This window comes from Trichoderma asperellum, chromosome 2 (genome assembly GCF_020647865.1).
Source record: "Trichoderma asperellum chromosome 2, complete sequence".
Lineage (NCBI taxonomy): Eukaryota > Fungi > Ascomycota > Sordariomycetes > Hypocreales > Hypocreaceae > Trichoderma > Trichoderma asperellum.
Window position 1 is genome coordinate 405921 of NC_089416.1, and position 14973 is coordinate 420893.

A 14973-nucleotide genomic window follows, 5' to 3' on the forward strand; every position below is an offset into this window, starting at 1 on the left:
GCAACGTCTTCAGCGTTCTCCTGCAGATCCGGATTCGGTCCGAGCCCATAGATTCTCAAACACCACTCTGAAGTCAAAATGATGAAAGATGCTTGGCTTCTTAATAAACCGCCCTATCATCTGATGGAGTTGCCCGCCGAGCAATGCGCCGAATACGCTTGTGTGGGCAGAAGCAGCACTGGCTACATGTAGTCTACCATCCAACTAGGGAAAGTAAGAAACAAAACAAGAAGGCCGGAGAAGAAGATGCGGCGGGGTAGAGACGACTGTCTATAGGTCAAAGCTGGCAGTGAAGTGGCGGATCTGCAGCATTGCTGTGTGGTTTAGACTGACTCGCAGTGGTAGGACGTTGGCAAGCTCACTATAGCTGCGGCTGCCGGGGGGCTAAATGCATACAGAGCCCATACTGGCTTATCAAAAAGTCCGGGGTATGTATGTATTGGGAAGTAGCCAATATGGAGTGTGTGGAGCTCGCTGGCATTTGTGACAGCTTCATCCCGGGGAGGTATTGCTGGTCAGCCCACCAATCAGTCGTGAGAATGTGCGTATTACTGTACTGCTTTTTCTAGCCAAGAATGACAGTTACAAGGGTGTTGGGGATTATTCGGATTTTAGATTGGACCACGATTGGAGCTGCACATGACATGCTAAGTGAATACGCAGTAGAGCCGTGTAAAGCGATCCATATTCACCACTTTTCCCAACCAATAGCCGTATGTTTCACAACCCACCAGCTAAATCGGTAAACATTGAAGCTTCTCTAGAACCTTGTTAAGAACCATCAGTAGTATGGTTTAGCTCTGGTTTGTATTTGGCCAGAACCTGATTTTCATCCAAGTCGAGATTGTTCGTCTCAGACCGACTCTTACTATCATTGAAGAGTCTCCATATCTGACAAAACATTCTATTGCTAGAAACCTCTGGATCTTGAACACCATGGCATCATGCACCATGATGCTATCACACATGGGCTACTATCCTTTCATCTTACTGACTGAGCATGTACGGGGATGATCGGCGTTCCCACAGCCGCTGGTCCTATGGTTTGACCATACGGAAGTGCTCGGTCCACAGGTTGAGGCTGCATCGCTCGCGGATTATCGCTGAGCATTCATATATACCAGATTTGGTGTGATTTGCGGACCGGGGGTGATCGGCCGCCTATCTTTGGAGTAGTTCATCTACGCTGGGTTCATGCATAGCTAGATTTCAAACACAGCGTGGTCGATGCTAGCTCTCATCGGTAGAAACAAAGAGAGTTCTGTGTAAGTATCTTGCATGGGTTCTTTGCCCCAAGCCTGATGGCCGCCAGGGCCTTGAGTCGGACCTATTAGCTAGTGCGACGTCTAGGTATATTAATTTGATGGAGACAGCAAGGGGGTATTGTGACCAAGTACTTGAATTCAGCCATTTCCCCCGCGAATCAGATATGCCGTGCTTGATCGGCTTGTCGTGGCTATTGGGTTAGGTTGAGTGGACTCAGGATGGAAAAGATGGAATTAGGATTTCAGACTAGTGCCTACCCGCAGAAATATTCCGCGAGGTTAGACTTTGCGTGTGAAGGGCATTGCTCTTTTACGAAGTACCGATCATTGAGTATTTGGCTGAATGCGGAGTTCGTTAAGCTTATGGTAGCATTTTCTGGAGTGCAGGGACCGGGGTTCCAAAATCCAGGACAATGGCGCAATATTACCCGACGGTCAACGTATGGAACCCAGTTAGTATTTCTGCTGAATGCTTTTGCCTTGATTGCAATATTGCCTATATAGTTATTCATCTATTAAGCTGGATATTTGTTCGGCATGCTATAATTTCTCAGCGTTTAGAAATATTGTTGCTATTTAATCACAGCGCACGACTCCATCACTGTTGATTTGCTTACGCGTAACATGTTCTTCCTGCCGACTCGGAAGGCAAAAGTATGTACACGATCTTTGTGATCTTAATACATACCTATTTATTCAACTCCGCTTAACCAGCGCTCTGTGCCGTAGAAAGTGCATCTAGCATATTGGGCGCTAAGCTTCCATACGCCGGTATACAGGATACTCGTATACGCACACGTATGTCCCCCATACTGGTAGCTGCGTGTGCCACCTGCAATGTAACACAAACATCTGCCTCGGGAGTACGAAAACTCACCTCTACGCGCGAACAGTGGTATTAATATGACCAGTCGCACCAGGATAGTATGAAATTGTTCTAGCCTAAAGCATCACGCTGTTGATTGTAGAGCCAAGCTTTGCGTGTGGTGAATTTAGACCTGATTTGCTATTCTCGCTTTTTGTTTGGCATAGAGGAGCCAATATTCAGTTAGCCCCAAAGAATTTTGCAACCACTCAGGAAGGAAAAGTTTTCGGTTGTTTCTCGCCCGATCAACGCTATAAATGCGCCGCCATAACTATACAGCAGGTTGTGCGAGTGGTGGCCTCTCACCAGCTGCCGAGTGGAGTGTTCGGGGAGCTCGGACGTGAAGGAGATGGGATTAAGGCCAAGAACGATTCGAGATGCGTGTATACGCATGCTGCTGACAATTAAATACCCAACCCGTTATCATCGGGTTTCAATTGAACCCAAGAATAAACGTAAACGGACCGTTTCTGCATGCTGAGCTGCAATCATCGCGGCTCCACTTCAATAGATGCGCATGGTACTGGGTTATCCAAGCTATGATGCAAAGACACAACTCACTAGAGAAGTTTTATTACTTATTATCAGTTCTAAAATAGATGACCTAAAGTGCGGGGAAGAGGAGGTGTTAAACTTGTATTGACTCTGAAAAATCACAAGAGTGTAATGATAGCTTTGGAAACAAAAGTTCTGTCATTCTCCCTAGAGATAAATATTGCAGCAGCCTCATTATTTATAAGTCACAACCTACCTATTTCAAGTGAATTAAATGTAACGAGGCACCATCCCTGCACTATAATGTCATATTAATTGCGATGGAGCTCGTATGATATTTTTGACATCAAATATTCAATACCGTTCTGAGGACGGTGAAAAGGGTGAATAATATTGCTACAGTCCTGATTGTAAAGAGAATCGATCAAGAAGGGCAACTCATCAGTAGACTGAAAACTATGCCTTTATTTGTAGTAGATATGGTTATACAACTTTGGATTTTGATACTAAAATTGGTCATAGTCGCGATCTTCATACGCTGTAGTGTAAAGGGGGGTGAAGGTTTTTTTTATTTTTTTATATAAAGTTCTTGTATCTCTTCCAACAATGCCATAGATTTACGTAGTAAATGATAATACTCTGTAGCTGCATAGGGAATAAAAAAGACAGCATACAAAAATTTAGCGAGGAATAAAACCAGATGTTGAGATACTGAACATTGATGAATATATATAATGATAGTCACGTTATGATCACATATATATAGACTCTACTCTGTATATTTCTATCATACGTTCTATGCACTAGTAAACAGGGGCCCTGTCTCTCCACCGTGTATTAGTGTAGGCTAAGCTCATTCAACCGGATACATCACCCTCACACCTATATGGTTCTAGAGCCCAACGACGCTCGTTAATGGCAATTAGCTCGACTTATCCTTATCAGATTGCTTATCTCTGCTTTTCGAAGTCTATATATAGAATCGAAGCGTCGGAGGAATATTAAGCTTGGAAAGAACCTCAGCGCTAGGACCGCTAGCCATGCCAGCGTCACCTTTCATCAATGTTACACCTCCGAGCGGCAAGATCCAAGCGTGCTCCACGTCTCGGCAAACTCCAATTCTGTGGATACCTGGAGAGCTTTCAAATCTAGCAAAGATTTTTCAGTGCCAGATCTCTCCTATCAAGGCTTACTCCACTTCGGAGTTTCTCATGTATTAAAGCTGGCGAAACATTTATAAGTCACACCAGCTCTTTGTGAACACAGAGGCTGTAGCACGTATGTACCCATTCTATCAACTTCAATTATTTCTCACAGGCTAGCATTTCACTCCCACTTTTCATTTGTGATTTACACGCATCGTATCCTTTTGTCAAGAATTGTTCAACCACTGCACAGTGGATGCACTCTCGTTCTGTATTCTCGTAACTCAACTTGTAGACAGGATATCAAAAACTTCTTTTGCTGCTCTGCTGCCTGAAACCATAGCCCCCTCCATATATCCTTTCCAAACAGTACTGGTCTCTGTTCCAGCAAAATGAATAAATCCCTCTGGCCTCCACTGGTCTTGGCTTAGGCTCCTCAAGCAATAAGCGGGAACCACAGGACAAGGAGCTCCCTGGGAAAATTCCTCTTTATTCCAAATCTGCTCTCGGGTTTCTATAGGTCGCGGGATTTCCACCCCATAAATGCGGTCCACATGAGCAATCACCTCTGCCAAGCGGTCATGCTCTTCTCTCAGTGCCCACTCTCTGCCCCTTTGGCCTACTACGAAGCAGATCAAAGCAAACAGCCCATCCTGGTCATTTGAAGCATCTCTCGTCAAGGATACGGGTCCATTAAATCCCTGTGACAGGCCACAGAGACCGAACTTGCGCCACCAAGGTTCCGAATAGATGAGAAATACTTTGGCATAAAATCCGAGCTTGCTGTGAGCACTGAGCCAGATTTTGTCTGCCGACAGTGAGGGTGAGAAGGTAATCTTATTCAATAAAACGCTCGGAACAGTGGATATAACGCGCTCAGAGCGAAATATCCTACCGTCTCGTGTTGTAACTTGACATCCACTAGTCAAATTTTGCTCAACTCGTTCCACAACGGCAGAGTACATAACGGTGTTTGGTTCGAGGCCATCTCTAAGACCATATGACAGTGACTGTGATCCATTTCGGAAACGCAGATGCTGGCCACCACCAGCATCGTCGGATCGCATTTGAAGAAGCCCCCCTCCAGCCTGGCAGTAGTGTAAGAAGAATATTGCACTGAGTTGGGTCGACTCAACGCCCAACATGGCGGTGGTCCAGATGTTGACCAATCGACGCACAGTTTCCGTAGCGCCCATGCAGATTACGAGCTCGTCCATGCTCATGTGGCCATATTCGGCCAGAACTTGGTCGAAGTCGGCGATGGTGACTGTGTGGCACAGAGCCTCTACGCGATTTCTGACTTCAACGAATGTTGCTTGGTCTTCTCTAGAGAGCTGTTTGTTGGTCCCAGAAGTTAGCCGCGGTACAATGATTCATGAAAGACGCAAATGCACGGGATTAAGCTCACCGGCGGGTCGCTACCGTAACGAAATCTTCCATAGTCTTCCACAATGCAGTCGCCTATAATATTCTGCTTAATCATTTGCAGCCCGAGCTTTTCAGCGAGCGCGGTAACCTTGGGCTGGTTCACATTGTTCGTCCAAGCTCCTCCAAGGTCGACATATCCTTTGCCGGCGCCCAAGGGAATCGACCACAGCTTCCCTCCAACTCTATCACGAGCTTCGAGAATCAGACAGGAGACGCCTGACTCCTGGAGGTCATGGGCAGCTTGTAGGCCACTCAGTCCTCCACCGATGATGATGACTTGGGCAGTGGCCTCTGACAGTCCATCTGGTTGGCCGGAGGCCATTGTATCATTGGTATAATCAGGCGTGAGAGGCCGACAGAATTATCGTATTCAGCTGCTTAAATACTTTTTACTGAATTCCCCCCCTCTTTGCTTCTTCTTTTATTTTAATTATTGCCAAATGATTTGTCGCTTCATGGCTGGATAACTGATGATGGACGGGATGATGTCGGGCAGAAGTTGGGCAAGCAATATGTCAGTTTGAGGGGTTAGCGCCGAAGCGAGCTGAACTGTCTTATTACCGATGGTGAAGCATTTTAGTGGATTCGACAGGTACAGGTACGTGGTGCTCTGTTACCTGCAATTTGCTCACCAGCAACTCGAGTCTTTTGCCGGATGTATAAATTCAACAGTAATATTAAACAGAGAATAAAGCGCCTAACTTCATAAATATTATTTACTATTTACGTATTGCTACTCTTTAATGTCTCTTTTTTTCTCTCTAGATAGCCATCTATTGGAGCTGTTTTTTGTTACAAGCACACCTGCTGTAGTAATTATAGTACTCGTAATACACAGTAGGATGTAGTAATTAATTGAAGAGCGAAAAGCCAGGGCCTCTGTCGTCTCAAGTTGAAGGCTGCATGTTGAATTTTTGATGGAATGAAGGAATGAAGGAATGAAAAAAGTCGGGATCAAACAAACAAACGTCAAATAGGTAGGCATCTGTAATGATACTCGGGAACTACTCACCACCGTTAAACACCCGGCAGCTCGGCAATGCAGTAGCGGCTGTGCTATAAAAAGATGTATTAATGTGTTAAAGGTCATGGAATAAAGCCCCAACAGGCCGCAATTGGAATATTTTACTGGCTACAATCGTTATCTCTCTGCTGAGCAGGAAAACACTATAGATGCCTCCTAATTGAAGCCATCAATGTATAGGTAGATTGGCGCCTGTTGAGTTCTGAAGCACGACCCTCGTTTAGTGCAGCCTTATCTTATCAGCTCATCGCTGCATCGCTACTTTTTTTTGTTCGTTAGCGCCCAGCTAACTTCAGCCTTGCTCTGCTGTGACATCCTGCTTCAGTTCACGCGTTCACTGTTTGGCAGGCCGCGCTGCCTCCCTTTCTCAATCTCTTCTGAGTGCTGGCGCTCCTTTGGTACTTCTATCTTTTTGCTGTGCTTCTATCGTGAAGCTCAGTTTGGCTCTGCTAGTCTCCCACGATGCCTCAGCCATCGGAGCTGCTCCTTCGATATGCAGAGTGCACCGATGACGACAGCTACGACTCGGCCGTCGAAGACGAATTCTACAATGGCGAAGATCCTTGGGACGAGAATCCCTACAAGGGACGCGTTTTTCACAAGTTCGCAGAGCTACCTCCTGAGCTGCGAATCAAGATTTGGAAGCTTGGACTTGCTGGCCTAACCCAGCCTCAGCTTCTTGAATTCACCCTCCGGAGTTCTGTTCGAAAAGATCCCAACGAGATGGTGGCTGACGAGATCGGCATGCTGTATCCTCGTCGTTATCGCGATTGGACCATCACTGGCTCCCCCAGCCTTGTGCGCGCCACCGAGCTCAATCGCAATGTTATGGCCGTCAATCGAGAAGCCCGAGACGTTGCCCTCAAATTGCTTCCACACTCTGTCAAGATCAGAACACCAGCTGGCCACGGAATAGTGCATTTCGACCGGAATCGAGACATTATCCAGCTGAGGGGATATAATTACGAGGTCATGCACCCCTTTCCTGTCGAAGAAAGGTTTCCAGACTTTGTCTACCATTTCGATGGCTTTGCAGAGAACGTGGTACAGCTTGCGATTCGCCACAACGACTTTTTCGACGAAGACGAAGACACCAGCGAGTATTTTACCCTTGCCCTCAGACAGTTCCAAAACCTCAAGCGACTATTTCTTCTCTCAACGCATGACAAATTCATTCCGAGCGACATTTTGTGGTGTGGCTCGGACTATATCTACGTGCACACGAGCATGATTACAGATGGTCGAAACGAGCCATTGTGGACAAAATGGTGTTGGCCCAATGCCGATGAGTATGACGACTTTACAAGAAACCAAGTCTGCGACCCCATCACACAGCTTTTACCGGCCGCGGCTCTGCCACTACTAAGAACCCGTGGCATCGAGCTATTTCCAATGGTCGTATTTGAGGATAAATATGGCTTAGAATTCTTGAAGAAGTTGAAGGGGAAGTGGGAACGCACCTATAACGAAGGCAACTTGCCATCCGAGTCAGAATCCTCCTCCGACGAAGAGGAAGAGGAGTCGGAACCCAACGAGTACGAAAGCGAAGGAATCGACGATTCCGAGATTGAAGAGGACGGCGAAGATGGGAGTAATTCTGAAAACGACAGTTTCTTCGATGACGACTCTGATAATGATGATCTCAGTGGTGCCGGCGTAGGGGAAATTGTGCCAGTATTTTCCGACCCCGAGCCAGAGCCAGAGCCAGAAGTAGCTGGCGGTGCGAGACACTCTAGGAAGCGACGCATCGTAACTGACTCAGATGATGAAGATGACGACATATCTGAGAGGTCGGGGAGAAAGCATGCTCGTACCGGCAGCTTCCCCGCACCAGATGAAGGTTCAGAGGATGAAGCTATCAGCAGGCCTAGTGGTGTTGGGAGGAGCCGAAGGCGCGCAGCTGTTGTTGATAGCGATGACGACGAGGAAGATGGCGGCGGTGCGCTCAGTAGCAAGCCTGACAAGCATGAAGCTAGTAAGAAAGCTGAAGCAAAGAGAGGAAAATCTGACAAGCGGACGGAAACCGACGAGGATGACGACGATGATGATGATGAGGAGGAGGAGGAGGAGGAGGAGGAGGAGGAGGAGGAGGAGGAAATTATGGATGTGAGGCGGCTAAGCCTGGCTTCCAGGCTTCAACAAATACGGGAAAGTCATCCATCCTCAGGTGAAGAATCCAACGGCGAAGAAGAGGACAGTGACAACGTTACTGATGACGATGATGACGATGACGCGGATGACGACGAGGATGAGGAGATGTATGGCGGTGGTCTTATTGACGGTTACGCAGATGAATCGGATGATTCAGGGGGTTACTAAACACTAACGGCTCTAATGAGGAAACGGCTTTTCAATAATTGGACGATTTTGGGTTTTTCATCTGGGACACTAAGTATCGGGGACATAAAGATTTAGATTTGAATACCACGGCTCATGTAGCAGCCTGCTTTGTTTTATATAGTTGATACTCTATCATCAACGTACCTGATGAAGACGTATCATATACAATTATAATGCTTGTCCTGAGGCCAAGAGGCTCACAAATTCTCTTATCTTTCTCTCCCTCGTTTCTGTCCTTTTTACTGTCGTGATACGCCATAGAAACGAATACCTTTCTGACCGGCTCAGTCCGTCAAACACCCTCTTTGCAATGTCATTCTCCTTTAACGCATTCGCAAAGTCTTCAGGAACCTCCATGGTCGCGGGTCCAGCGTAAGCCTTCTCCCACCGTCCATCCTCCTTTGCAGCATCCACCTCTGCAATCCCCGCGGGCTTCATCCTCCCTTCTGCCGTCAGCATCTCGACGCGCTGGACGTTGCGCTGAGACCAAAGGCTCCGGCGGCGGCGAGGCGTGAAGCGCTGCAGGTAGAAGTTTTCGTCAAGGGCTTTGCGCTGGCCGTCGATCCATCCGTGGCACAGGGAGATGTCGACGGCTTCTAGGTAGCCGACGGAGGGGACTTGGGCCAGGATGGATTTCTTGCTGAAGCGCAGCCAGATGCCGGCCGGAGTTGAGACGCCGCGTTGTAGGAGCCAGGCGTCGAAGTGGGAGGCCGATGGGAAACTGAGGGTTTGGGCTTCAGATGATGCCGAGATTGGCTTTGAAGCTGCCTTTGATTGTGCTCTTGATTTGGGTTGTGATGATTTGGTGGTTTTGGGTAATGGTTTGGGTTTGGCTGGCAGGCTGGCGGATGAAACACTTGATATGGCTGGAAGAGATGCTGCTTCAGCCGCAGCTTTGGCTGCTCTTGACCTTGTCACTCTGCCAGCTGACATTGCTGTCTAATTGATTAGTTAGCGAGAATGGATATTGTATTTCTGAGTGGTAGAATGAACACGATTATGAAATAACAGATACTCGCGTCTTGGTCTAAATCGCCGTGAATATGTCTGACTTACCGATGCATGAATTCACGGCACAGCTGCTGGTATGTCAATGGGGCTAATGCTACTGCTCTTGGCGCGAGATTAACCGAAGCAAGATGTGCACATGAGAAGCATAAGCAGAATCAAAGTCGAAAACCAAGCCTATGAGCTGCAATATGTTGGGTGCGATTGAGGATCATGAAGTGATGGATTTGAAATCGACAGCGTCAGTGCATGTAGGGGGTACCAAGAGGCGCTATAACGCTGGGTAGTAGCACTATAGGCTCTCCCAAAGCGTCAGATGGAAACGCCTAGCCGTCAAGTGACCATCAGCTCTCTGGAGCCTGCGACGCCATTCTTTCAGCATCATCACATCTTGAAGTCTCAAAATCTATTTACAACGCTTGCAATACGCTGCCTGGTGACAACTCCTTCTATATACAACGGCTATCTATCCTCTTGATGAAATTGACCATGATACGCCTAGCAAACGAATTCAGCCTCATTCTTTAAACATCTCCAGCAGCTTCTGAACTGGCCACGCTCGCGCGTCCCGATACTTTTCTACCACGCCCCGAAGCGCCTGTCGCTCGTATCGATCTGTGAAAAAGTCGCCATACAGCTGAATGCCAATGGCAGCATTCAACAGTGCCGGGGGTGAGGCTGGATGACAGAGGGCGATGCCACACAGATCTAGTAGCAGAAGTCGGACGTCGTTTTCAGCCTTTCTCCAATCGGCGCGAGATGCCGTTGGCCGTCTAAGAGCATAAGTTAGGATCGAGTCAAGGTAGATGGGAAGAAGAAAGAAAAACCTGAGAAGCGGGCTCTCGCCAACCAGCACCGATTTGGCCATGATGCTCTGCTGAATACTCGTCACTTCAAGATTTGATCCGTACCAGATGGTAGGAAAGATTTCTCCCTTGGCCTTGTCTGCTGCTCTCCTGAAGATGGGCTGGAAATTGGCAAGAATTTCGCGTTCAAGATATTGTTGCTGGTCCATAAGCCTCGCTACGCTGTTGCGTTAGTTGTCTGCGGTTATATACGTTTTGCGTTTTCACAACAACTCACTCCATTCGCGCTCAGATCCGTCTTCCCAGCGCCATTTGGCAGTTTGTATGGTATGCATAACCGTTTTGTTGGCCTTTGATGCGCTATGCCACAGCTCTATCGAGGGAAACAGCTGTGGCGGCTGTTTTCGAGTGAATGAGTGGTAAATTTCCTGTCGAAGCGCCATCCAGTATGCGGCCTGAATGAGACTCCTTCGACCAAACAACGTTTGCGATGCCGAGCTCCTCAATACAGAATTGATAATTGGGAGGAAATTCACCTTGCTAGAATGCAAGTGAGCATCGTCGCTTTGGTGGTTGCCGCCAACATTCGCCGGAGCATCATCGTCCTCTTCGTCGATTTCTTCCAGCTGGCGAAGTATGACAGCAGTGGCAATAATACTATCCCGATAATCATCATCATCAATCTCATGAAAGTGCCGAAGCGCAGGGATACATTTTAGCATGTACTCGACAGCGTCATGTTCGCTCAGGTTGGGAATAAGTTGCCCGTGATATAGGATCCCAGCGGGAGTTCTATACTGGGGGAGACGACTAAGATGGCGAGCAGCAACGGCAAAGATTGCGTTGAGAAGATGCGGGTGATGATGAGCTCGCCGAGGGACAGCAAGCTGAAAATGGCGATCTTCGTCACACAAGTCAAACTAGCCAAGAGTTAATACATTGCCATGGACTAGACATCTTCAACAAATGGTATGGACAAAGGCTTACCCAATGAGCAATCTCTTCAATAAAATACCTGAAAAGGCAAGCTTCTCGAGTGTCTTCTAGGGGGAAACGGCGTTGGAGGGTCTCATCTTCCTGAGATGATATTACACTTGGCACGTAGCGGTCATATAAGGAGGCGTATGAAGCAGAAGCATCATCAGTGGGGTACGATGCAGCAGGGTGTGTCACAGAAGAATAATGGTCTGCCTCCCCTTGTCCGCGAGGTCGAATGTGGGGACCATATTGAGGAGACGGCCGCTCGTCGTATGGATGTTCCTGAGCTCGGAATGATGCAGCTTCAGGGGTTTGCTCCTCGGAATGGTTGCTCAGATGAGGCGAGTGAGTCGAAGGTGAACCAAGCGAAGGACCCGCGTTCGATGCAACATGATATGGGTGCTGGTTGGCTGCGCCGGGAGAAGCCGCAATCCATCCCTCAGATGCTCCATGCTGATCAGGGCTCTCCTGGCTCACCACCGAGGAGCCGCCTCCTTGGGAGTGGAAACGAACTGCGCTTGTGATTAGCAGCCAATACCGCAGATGCCTACGCCCAGCACCAGCTTGGAGAAGCAAGTAGATGGAAACTCTAAGCACCAAAAGGAACGAGACCATCATGGCCCAGCCTACGTACAGTGTTTTACTTCGCTGTTCACCCATTTCTGCTCTTTGGAGAAGTTGACAACTGAGCCATGGCGGAAGACAGTCCTCTTAGCTGGACGAGTGCATGGTAAGAGTTTCGACTGGCACCGCCGACACTTGGGGCGTTCCTCGTCACCTACGGTGGATTGCCAGTTATGGCAAGCTGTTAGCAACGCCTAAGTTTAAAGACTCGTCCCGCCAGCATCACATATCCGCCATCCATAGGTCAATATACAGCCCAGCCTCCAATGCAGGAATATGCTTCGTTGTACATGTACAGATGGCAATTGGACCCTCTCAAGAGAAGACGATATGCCACGGCAACCAGTGTGGAGAAGTGAGTGGATAGAATGATGAAATCTCACATTTGACGTGCTTTTCTGTGAACAGGAGTCTAATTAATGTCTAGATTCGAGATTGCAATTATCGGGGAGGTCTGCCCACGGACCTTTGCACTGGAGGCACGGATGCTTCACTGCAGGCATGAAGTGTTATGAAGCCCAGGCGGCTTCACCTCAACCAGATTCTCCGCTATGGGCCGTGGCCTGATAAGAGCAGCCCGCAACGCCTGATAGAAGGAACCCGGAACAGCTGATGAGAGGTCCCTATGAGTCGACAAAGACGCGGCGAGCTCGAAGAGTGGGCGGATAGACTGAAAGTGAGGGCGAAGCGAGAGCCGGCGAAGAGAGCCTGATTCGGCCAAAGGTCGGGCTTCCAGAACGAGAGGGCTTCCCCATTTCTTTTAGTAAGCGTCGGCGATAGTTTCCTTGGAGGTGGGCGGAGAACGAGCCTAAGCCTAAAGAGGGGCTTTTTGATGGACATACAGCTTGTGGACAGTACGGAGATGAAGGCTTCTTGTGATCTGTGCACAGCGTGTAAGTGCTGAAGAAGTCAATCTCAACTTCGACACATGCAATATTCCGCAGCTTCAATCAAACAACAATTATTGTAACATGGTTCGCTCGTTTTGTTGGTTTTCACGTTCATTAAGGGTCTTTTGGCTATGTATCAGTCAAAGATGTTGAACTAGTCGTGCTCCGCGAAAAGCTGTGAATCCTTCACTAGTAGCCTCGTTACCAGCGCTCACCGTTTGTACCCATCGAAGCAATCATATTGTATTCACTCCCAGTCTTCCAAGACGCATATAATCAAACATTCAAGCAGCCACCCACCCGTCCTAATCATGAGTCATCAATCTTTGGATAATGATTCTGCCTGCACCACAGCCTCTCAGCCGCGGCGTCTACCCTACACTGGTTCATGCCATTGCGGGAATATTCGCTATGTCGTCTTCCTGACTCTCCCTCCTGCATCGCTTGTCGGTGTTACTAAACCGCCGCCATCGCGAGGAGTTCAGCACATGTACAGATGTAATTGCACGATCTGCCACAAGACGGGGTTTCTGCATGTCCGTCCTGCGTCTGCATTCGATGACTTCTTCCTGCTGTCTCCGCTAGACCCGCTCGACAGCTTGGGCGATTATCAGTTTAATAAGCAGACGCTGCACAATCTCTTTTGCAAGACCTGCTCGGTACGATGTTTCACCATCCATGGCGAGGGAGAAATCGTCGAGACTAGTCTGCTAAAAGCAATTGTCTTCCCTGGTACCACGCCTAGCTCTGAGGGTGAATCCGTCTCTGTCAAGGCTTGGAGACTCAAGCCGGTAGAATTGACTGAAGGCATCCCTCACAAGGGCTCATATCTCAGCGTCAATGGGCATACAGTTGATGCCGGACAGGAGGGGTTTGATCTGAGAGAGTGGGTGGAAAGCAAATCTATCGGATATATTGATATCCTTCATGGGCGCGATGAAAGGAAGCCGGCCCGTTGTGATAGGCCACAAATAGGTGGCTCATACTAAAAACCGGCAAATACAAGGTGATGACCTCTTGATTTAAGGTTATTTTCTTCACGGGGTTAGCATCTTGACCCTGTGTGAAGTGGAGAGACCTCGTGGTATTGCAGAAGCTGGATTCTTGCAGTCAGTTTGCTATTCTTGCGCGATTAAAAAAAAAAAAAGAACATGTTGTATCGTGTATTGTATCAAACTGAAGCAGATTTCGCAACTCAAACGATAATTACATAGAATATCAATAACTCCCTGCTCTGCCCAATCTGCTCCCAAATCAATCGGTATTCATCGCCTTCATAATCTCGTAATTCATTGCGCCGTTATCCGAATCTCAAAGAGCCTTGACCAACACCGAAAAGTACAAATCGTCTCTCAGCGCCTTCCCGCTCACAAGACTGTCGTAGGGGAAAGGCTTCTTCTTTTCCGTTCTCTGGTAACCTCTACGCAGATAATACTGTATTAATTCCTCGCGAGTCCAAATGACGCTCATCTCCATCTCAGACAACCCCCAGGTCTGCTTGGCGTATTCTTCTGCCCTGGCCAAAACGATGCGCCCAATGCCTCCGGCTTGACGCAGCGGGTTTACAGCAAATAGGCCAAAGTATCCAACTGTGTCGTTTTGCTTGAGAATTTCGCAGCATGCAATCATGTCGCCAGTTGCATCGTGGGCAACAAGAACCGCGCCAAATGGCTCATTGATCTTAGCAAGGACTCCTTCTAGGTCTATTCGCTGATCGTCGACAAGGTCTGCTTCAGTGGTCCAACCAGCGCGGCTAGACTCGCCTCGGTATGCCGAGCGCACCAATGCAAGGACAGTTGGAGCATCCTCGGGCACGGCTTTGCGGATTGACAGAGAGATTGGCGCCATTGGAAGGATTTAGGCGTGCAGACTGTGTATGAGTGGTGGATTTGAGTAGTCAAACGAAAGCGGTCTTTGCAACAAAACACAGTGAAATATCAATGCAACTTGCAACTATTATGAAAGTGAATCGCTGTCCGTGTTATCGGAGAGAGCGATGATGCCCATCTCTTATAAGAGACTCAGTGCAACGAGAAAAGCCACTGAATAGTAAACATGCGCTTGTGCTTCGTACTATCGACGGTCAGTCTTCTAAACACTTCCAT

General features: G+C 48.1%; 6 protein-coding genes across 7 annotated transcripts; 2 read left to right on the forward strand and 4 right to left on the reverse strand.

Moving 5' to 3' along the window:
- Nucleotides 1-3863: 3863 nt before the first annotated feature.
- TrAFT101_002444 (uncharacterized protein) lies at nt 3864-5696 on the reverse strand. Its single transcript, XM_024901733.2, has 2 exons — nt 5179-5696; nt 3864-5104 (listed from the first exon to the last, which is right to left on the reverse strand). Exons 1-2 carry the CDS (start codon nt 5518-5520, stop codon nt 4055-4057), a joined length of 1392 nt encoding a protein of 463 aa, XP_024763556.1. The 5' UTR covers nt 5521-5696; the 3' UTR covers nt 3864-4054.
- An 819-nt stretch (nt 5697-6515) lies between these two features.
- Nucleotides 6516-8885, forward strand: TrAFT101_002445 (uncharacterized protein). Its single transcript, XM_024907582.2, has one exon. It carries the CDS (start codon nt 6685-6687, stop codon nt 8539-8541), a length of 1857 nt encoding a protein of 618 aa, XP_024763557.2. The 5' UTR covers nt 6516-6684; the 3' UTR covers nt 8542-8885.
- TrAFT101_002446 (uncharacterized protein) lies at nt 8295-9548 on the reverse strand. The gene has a single exon (XM_024904873.2). The coding sequence runs from the start codon at nt 9493-9495 to the stop codon at nt 8731-8733; it is 765 nt and encodes a 254-aa protein (XP_024763558.2). The 5' UTR covers nt 9496-9548; the 3' UTR covers nt 8295-8730.
- A 208-nt stretch (nt 9549-9756) lies between these two features.
- Nucleotides 9757-12650, reverse strand: TrAFT101_002447 (uncharacterized protein). 2 transcript variants are annotated; one of them, XM_066126610.1, is made up of 6 exons: nt 12445-12650; nt 12362-12376; nt 11989-12132; nt 11364-11866; nt 10654-11296; nt 9757-10593 (listed from the first exon to the last, which is right to left on the reverse strand). In XM_066126610.1, the coding sequence occupies exons 1-6, from the start codon at nt 12479-12481 to the stop codon at nt 10088-10090; spliced, it is 1848 nt and encodes a 615-aa protein (XP_065982713.1). In that variant the 5' UTR covers nt 12482-12650; the 3' UTR covers nt 9757-10087. The 2 variants fall into 2 exon arrangements, with proteins under 2 accessions (XP_065982713.1, XP_065982714.1); XM_066126609.1 differs by having other exon boundaries at nt 9757-10343; nt 10398-10593; nt 11364-12132.
- Nucleotides 12651-13097: 447 nt separating this feature from the next.
- TrAFT101_002448 (uncharacterized protein) lies at nt 13098-14107 on the forward strand. Its single transcript, XM_024899402.2, has one exon. The coding sequence runs from the start codon at nt 13180-13182 to the stop codon at nt 13855-13857; it is 678 nt and encodes a 225-aa protein (XP_024763560.1). The 5' UTR covers nt 13098-13179; the 3' UTR covers nt 13858-14107.
- A 72-nt stretch (nt 14108-14179) lies between these two features.
- TrAFT101_002449 (uncharacterized protein) lies at nt 14180-14716 on the reverse strand (the record flags this gene model as incomplete). Its single annotated transcript, XM_024903405.1, has 1 exon — nt 14180-14716. The coding sequence occupies one exon, from the start codon at nt 14714-14716 to the stop codon at nt 14180-14182; it is 537 nt and encodes a 178-aa protein (XP_024763561.1).
- Between the last annotated feature and the right edge of the window lie 257 nt (nt 14717-14973).

Excerpts from the sequence above, each read along its gene's own strand:
- TrAFT101_002447 (XM_066126610.1), bottom strand. The coding sequence starts at position 12,481 with ATGCCTGCAGTGAAGCATCCGTGCCTCCAGTGCAAAG. Across the intron at positions 11,867-11,988 it reads GAACAGCGAAGTAAAACACT|TTCGTTTCCACTCCCAAGGA; the intron begins GTACGTAGGCTG and ends TCACAAGCGCAG. Across the intron at positions 10,594-10,653 it reads CGGATCTGAGCGCGAATGGA|CGAGGCTTATGGACCAGCAA; the intron begins GTGAGTTGTTGT and ends GCAACAGCGTAG.
- TrAFT101_002444 (XM_024901733.2), bottom strand. The coding sequence starts at position 5,520 with ATGGCCTCCGGCCAACCAGATGGACTGTCAGAGGCCACTGCCCAAGTC. Across the intron at positions 5,105-5,178 it reads GTTACGGTAGCGACCCGCCG|CTCTCTAGAGAAGACCAAGC; the intron begins GTGAGCTTAATC and ends ACCAACAAACAG.
- TrAFT101_002445 (XM_024907582.2), top strand. The coding sequence starts at position 6,685 with ATGCCTCAGCCATCGGAGCTGCTCCTTCGATATGCAGAGTGCACCGAT.
- TrAFT101_002446 (XM_024904873.2), bottom strand. The coding sequence starts at position 9,495 with ATGTCAGCTGGCAGAGTGACAAGGTCAAGAGCAGCCAAAGCTGCGGCT.
- TrAFT101_002448 (XM_024899402.2), top strand. The coding sequence starts at position 13,180 with ATGAGTCATCAATCTTTGGATAATGATTCTGCCTGCACCACAGCCTCT.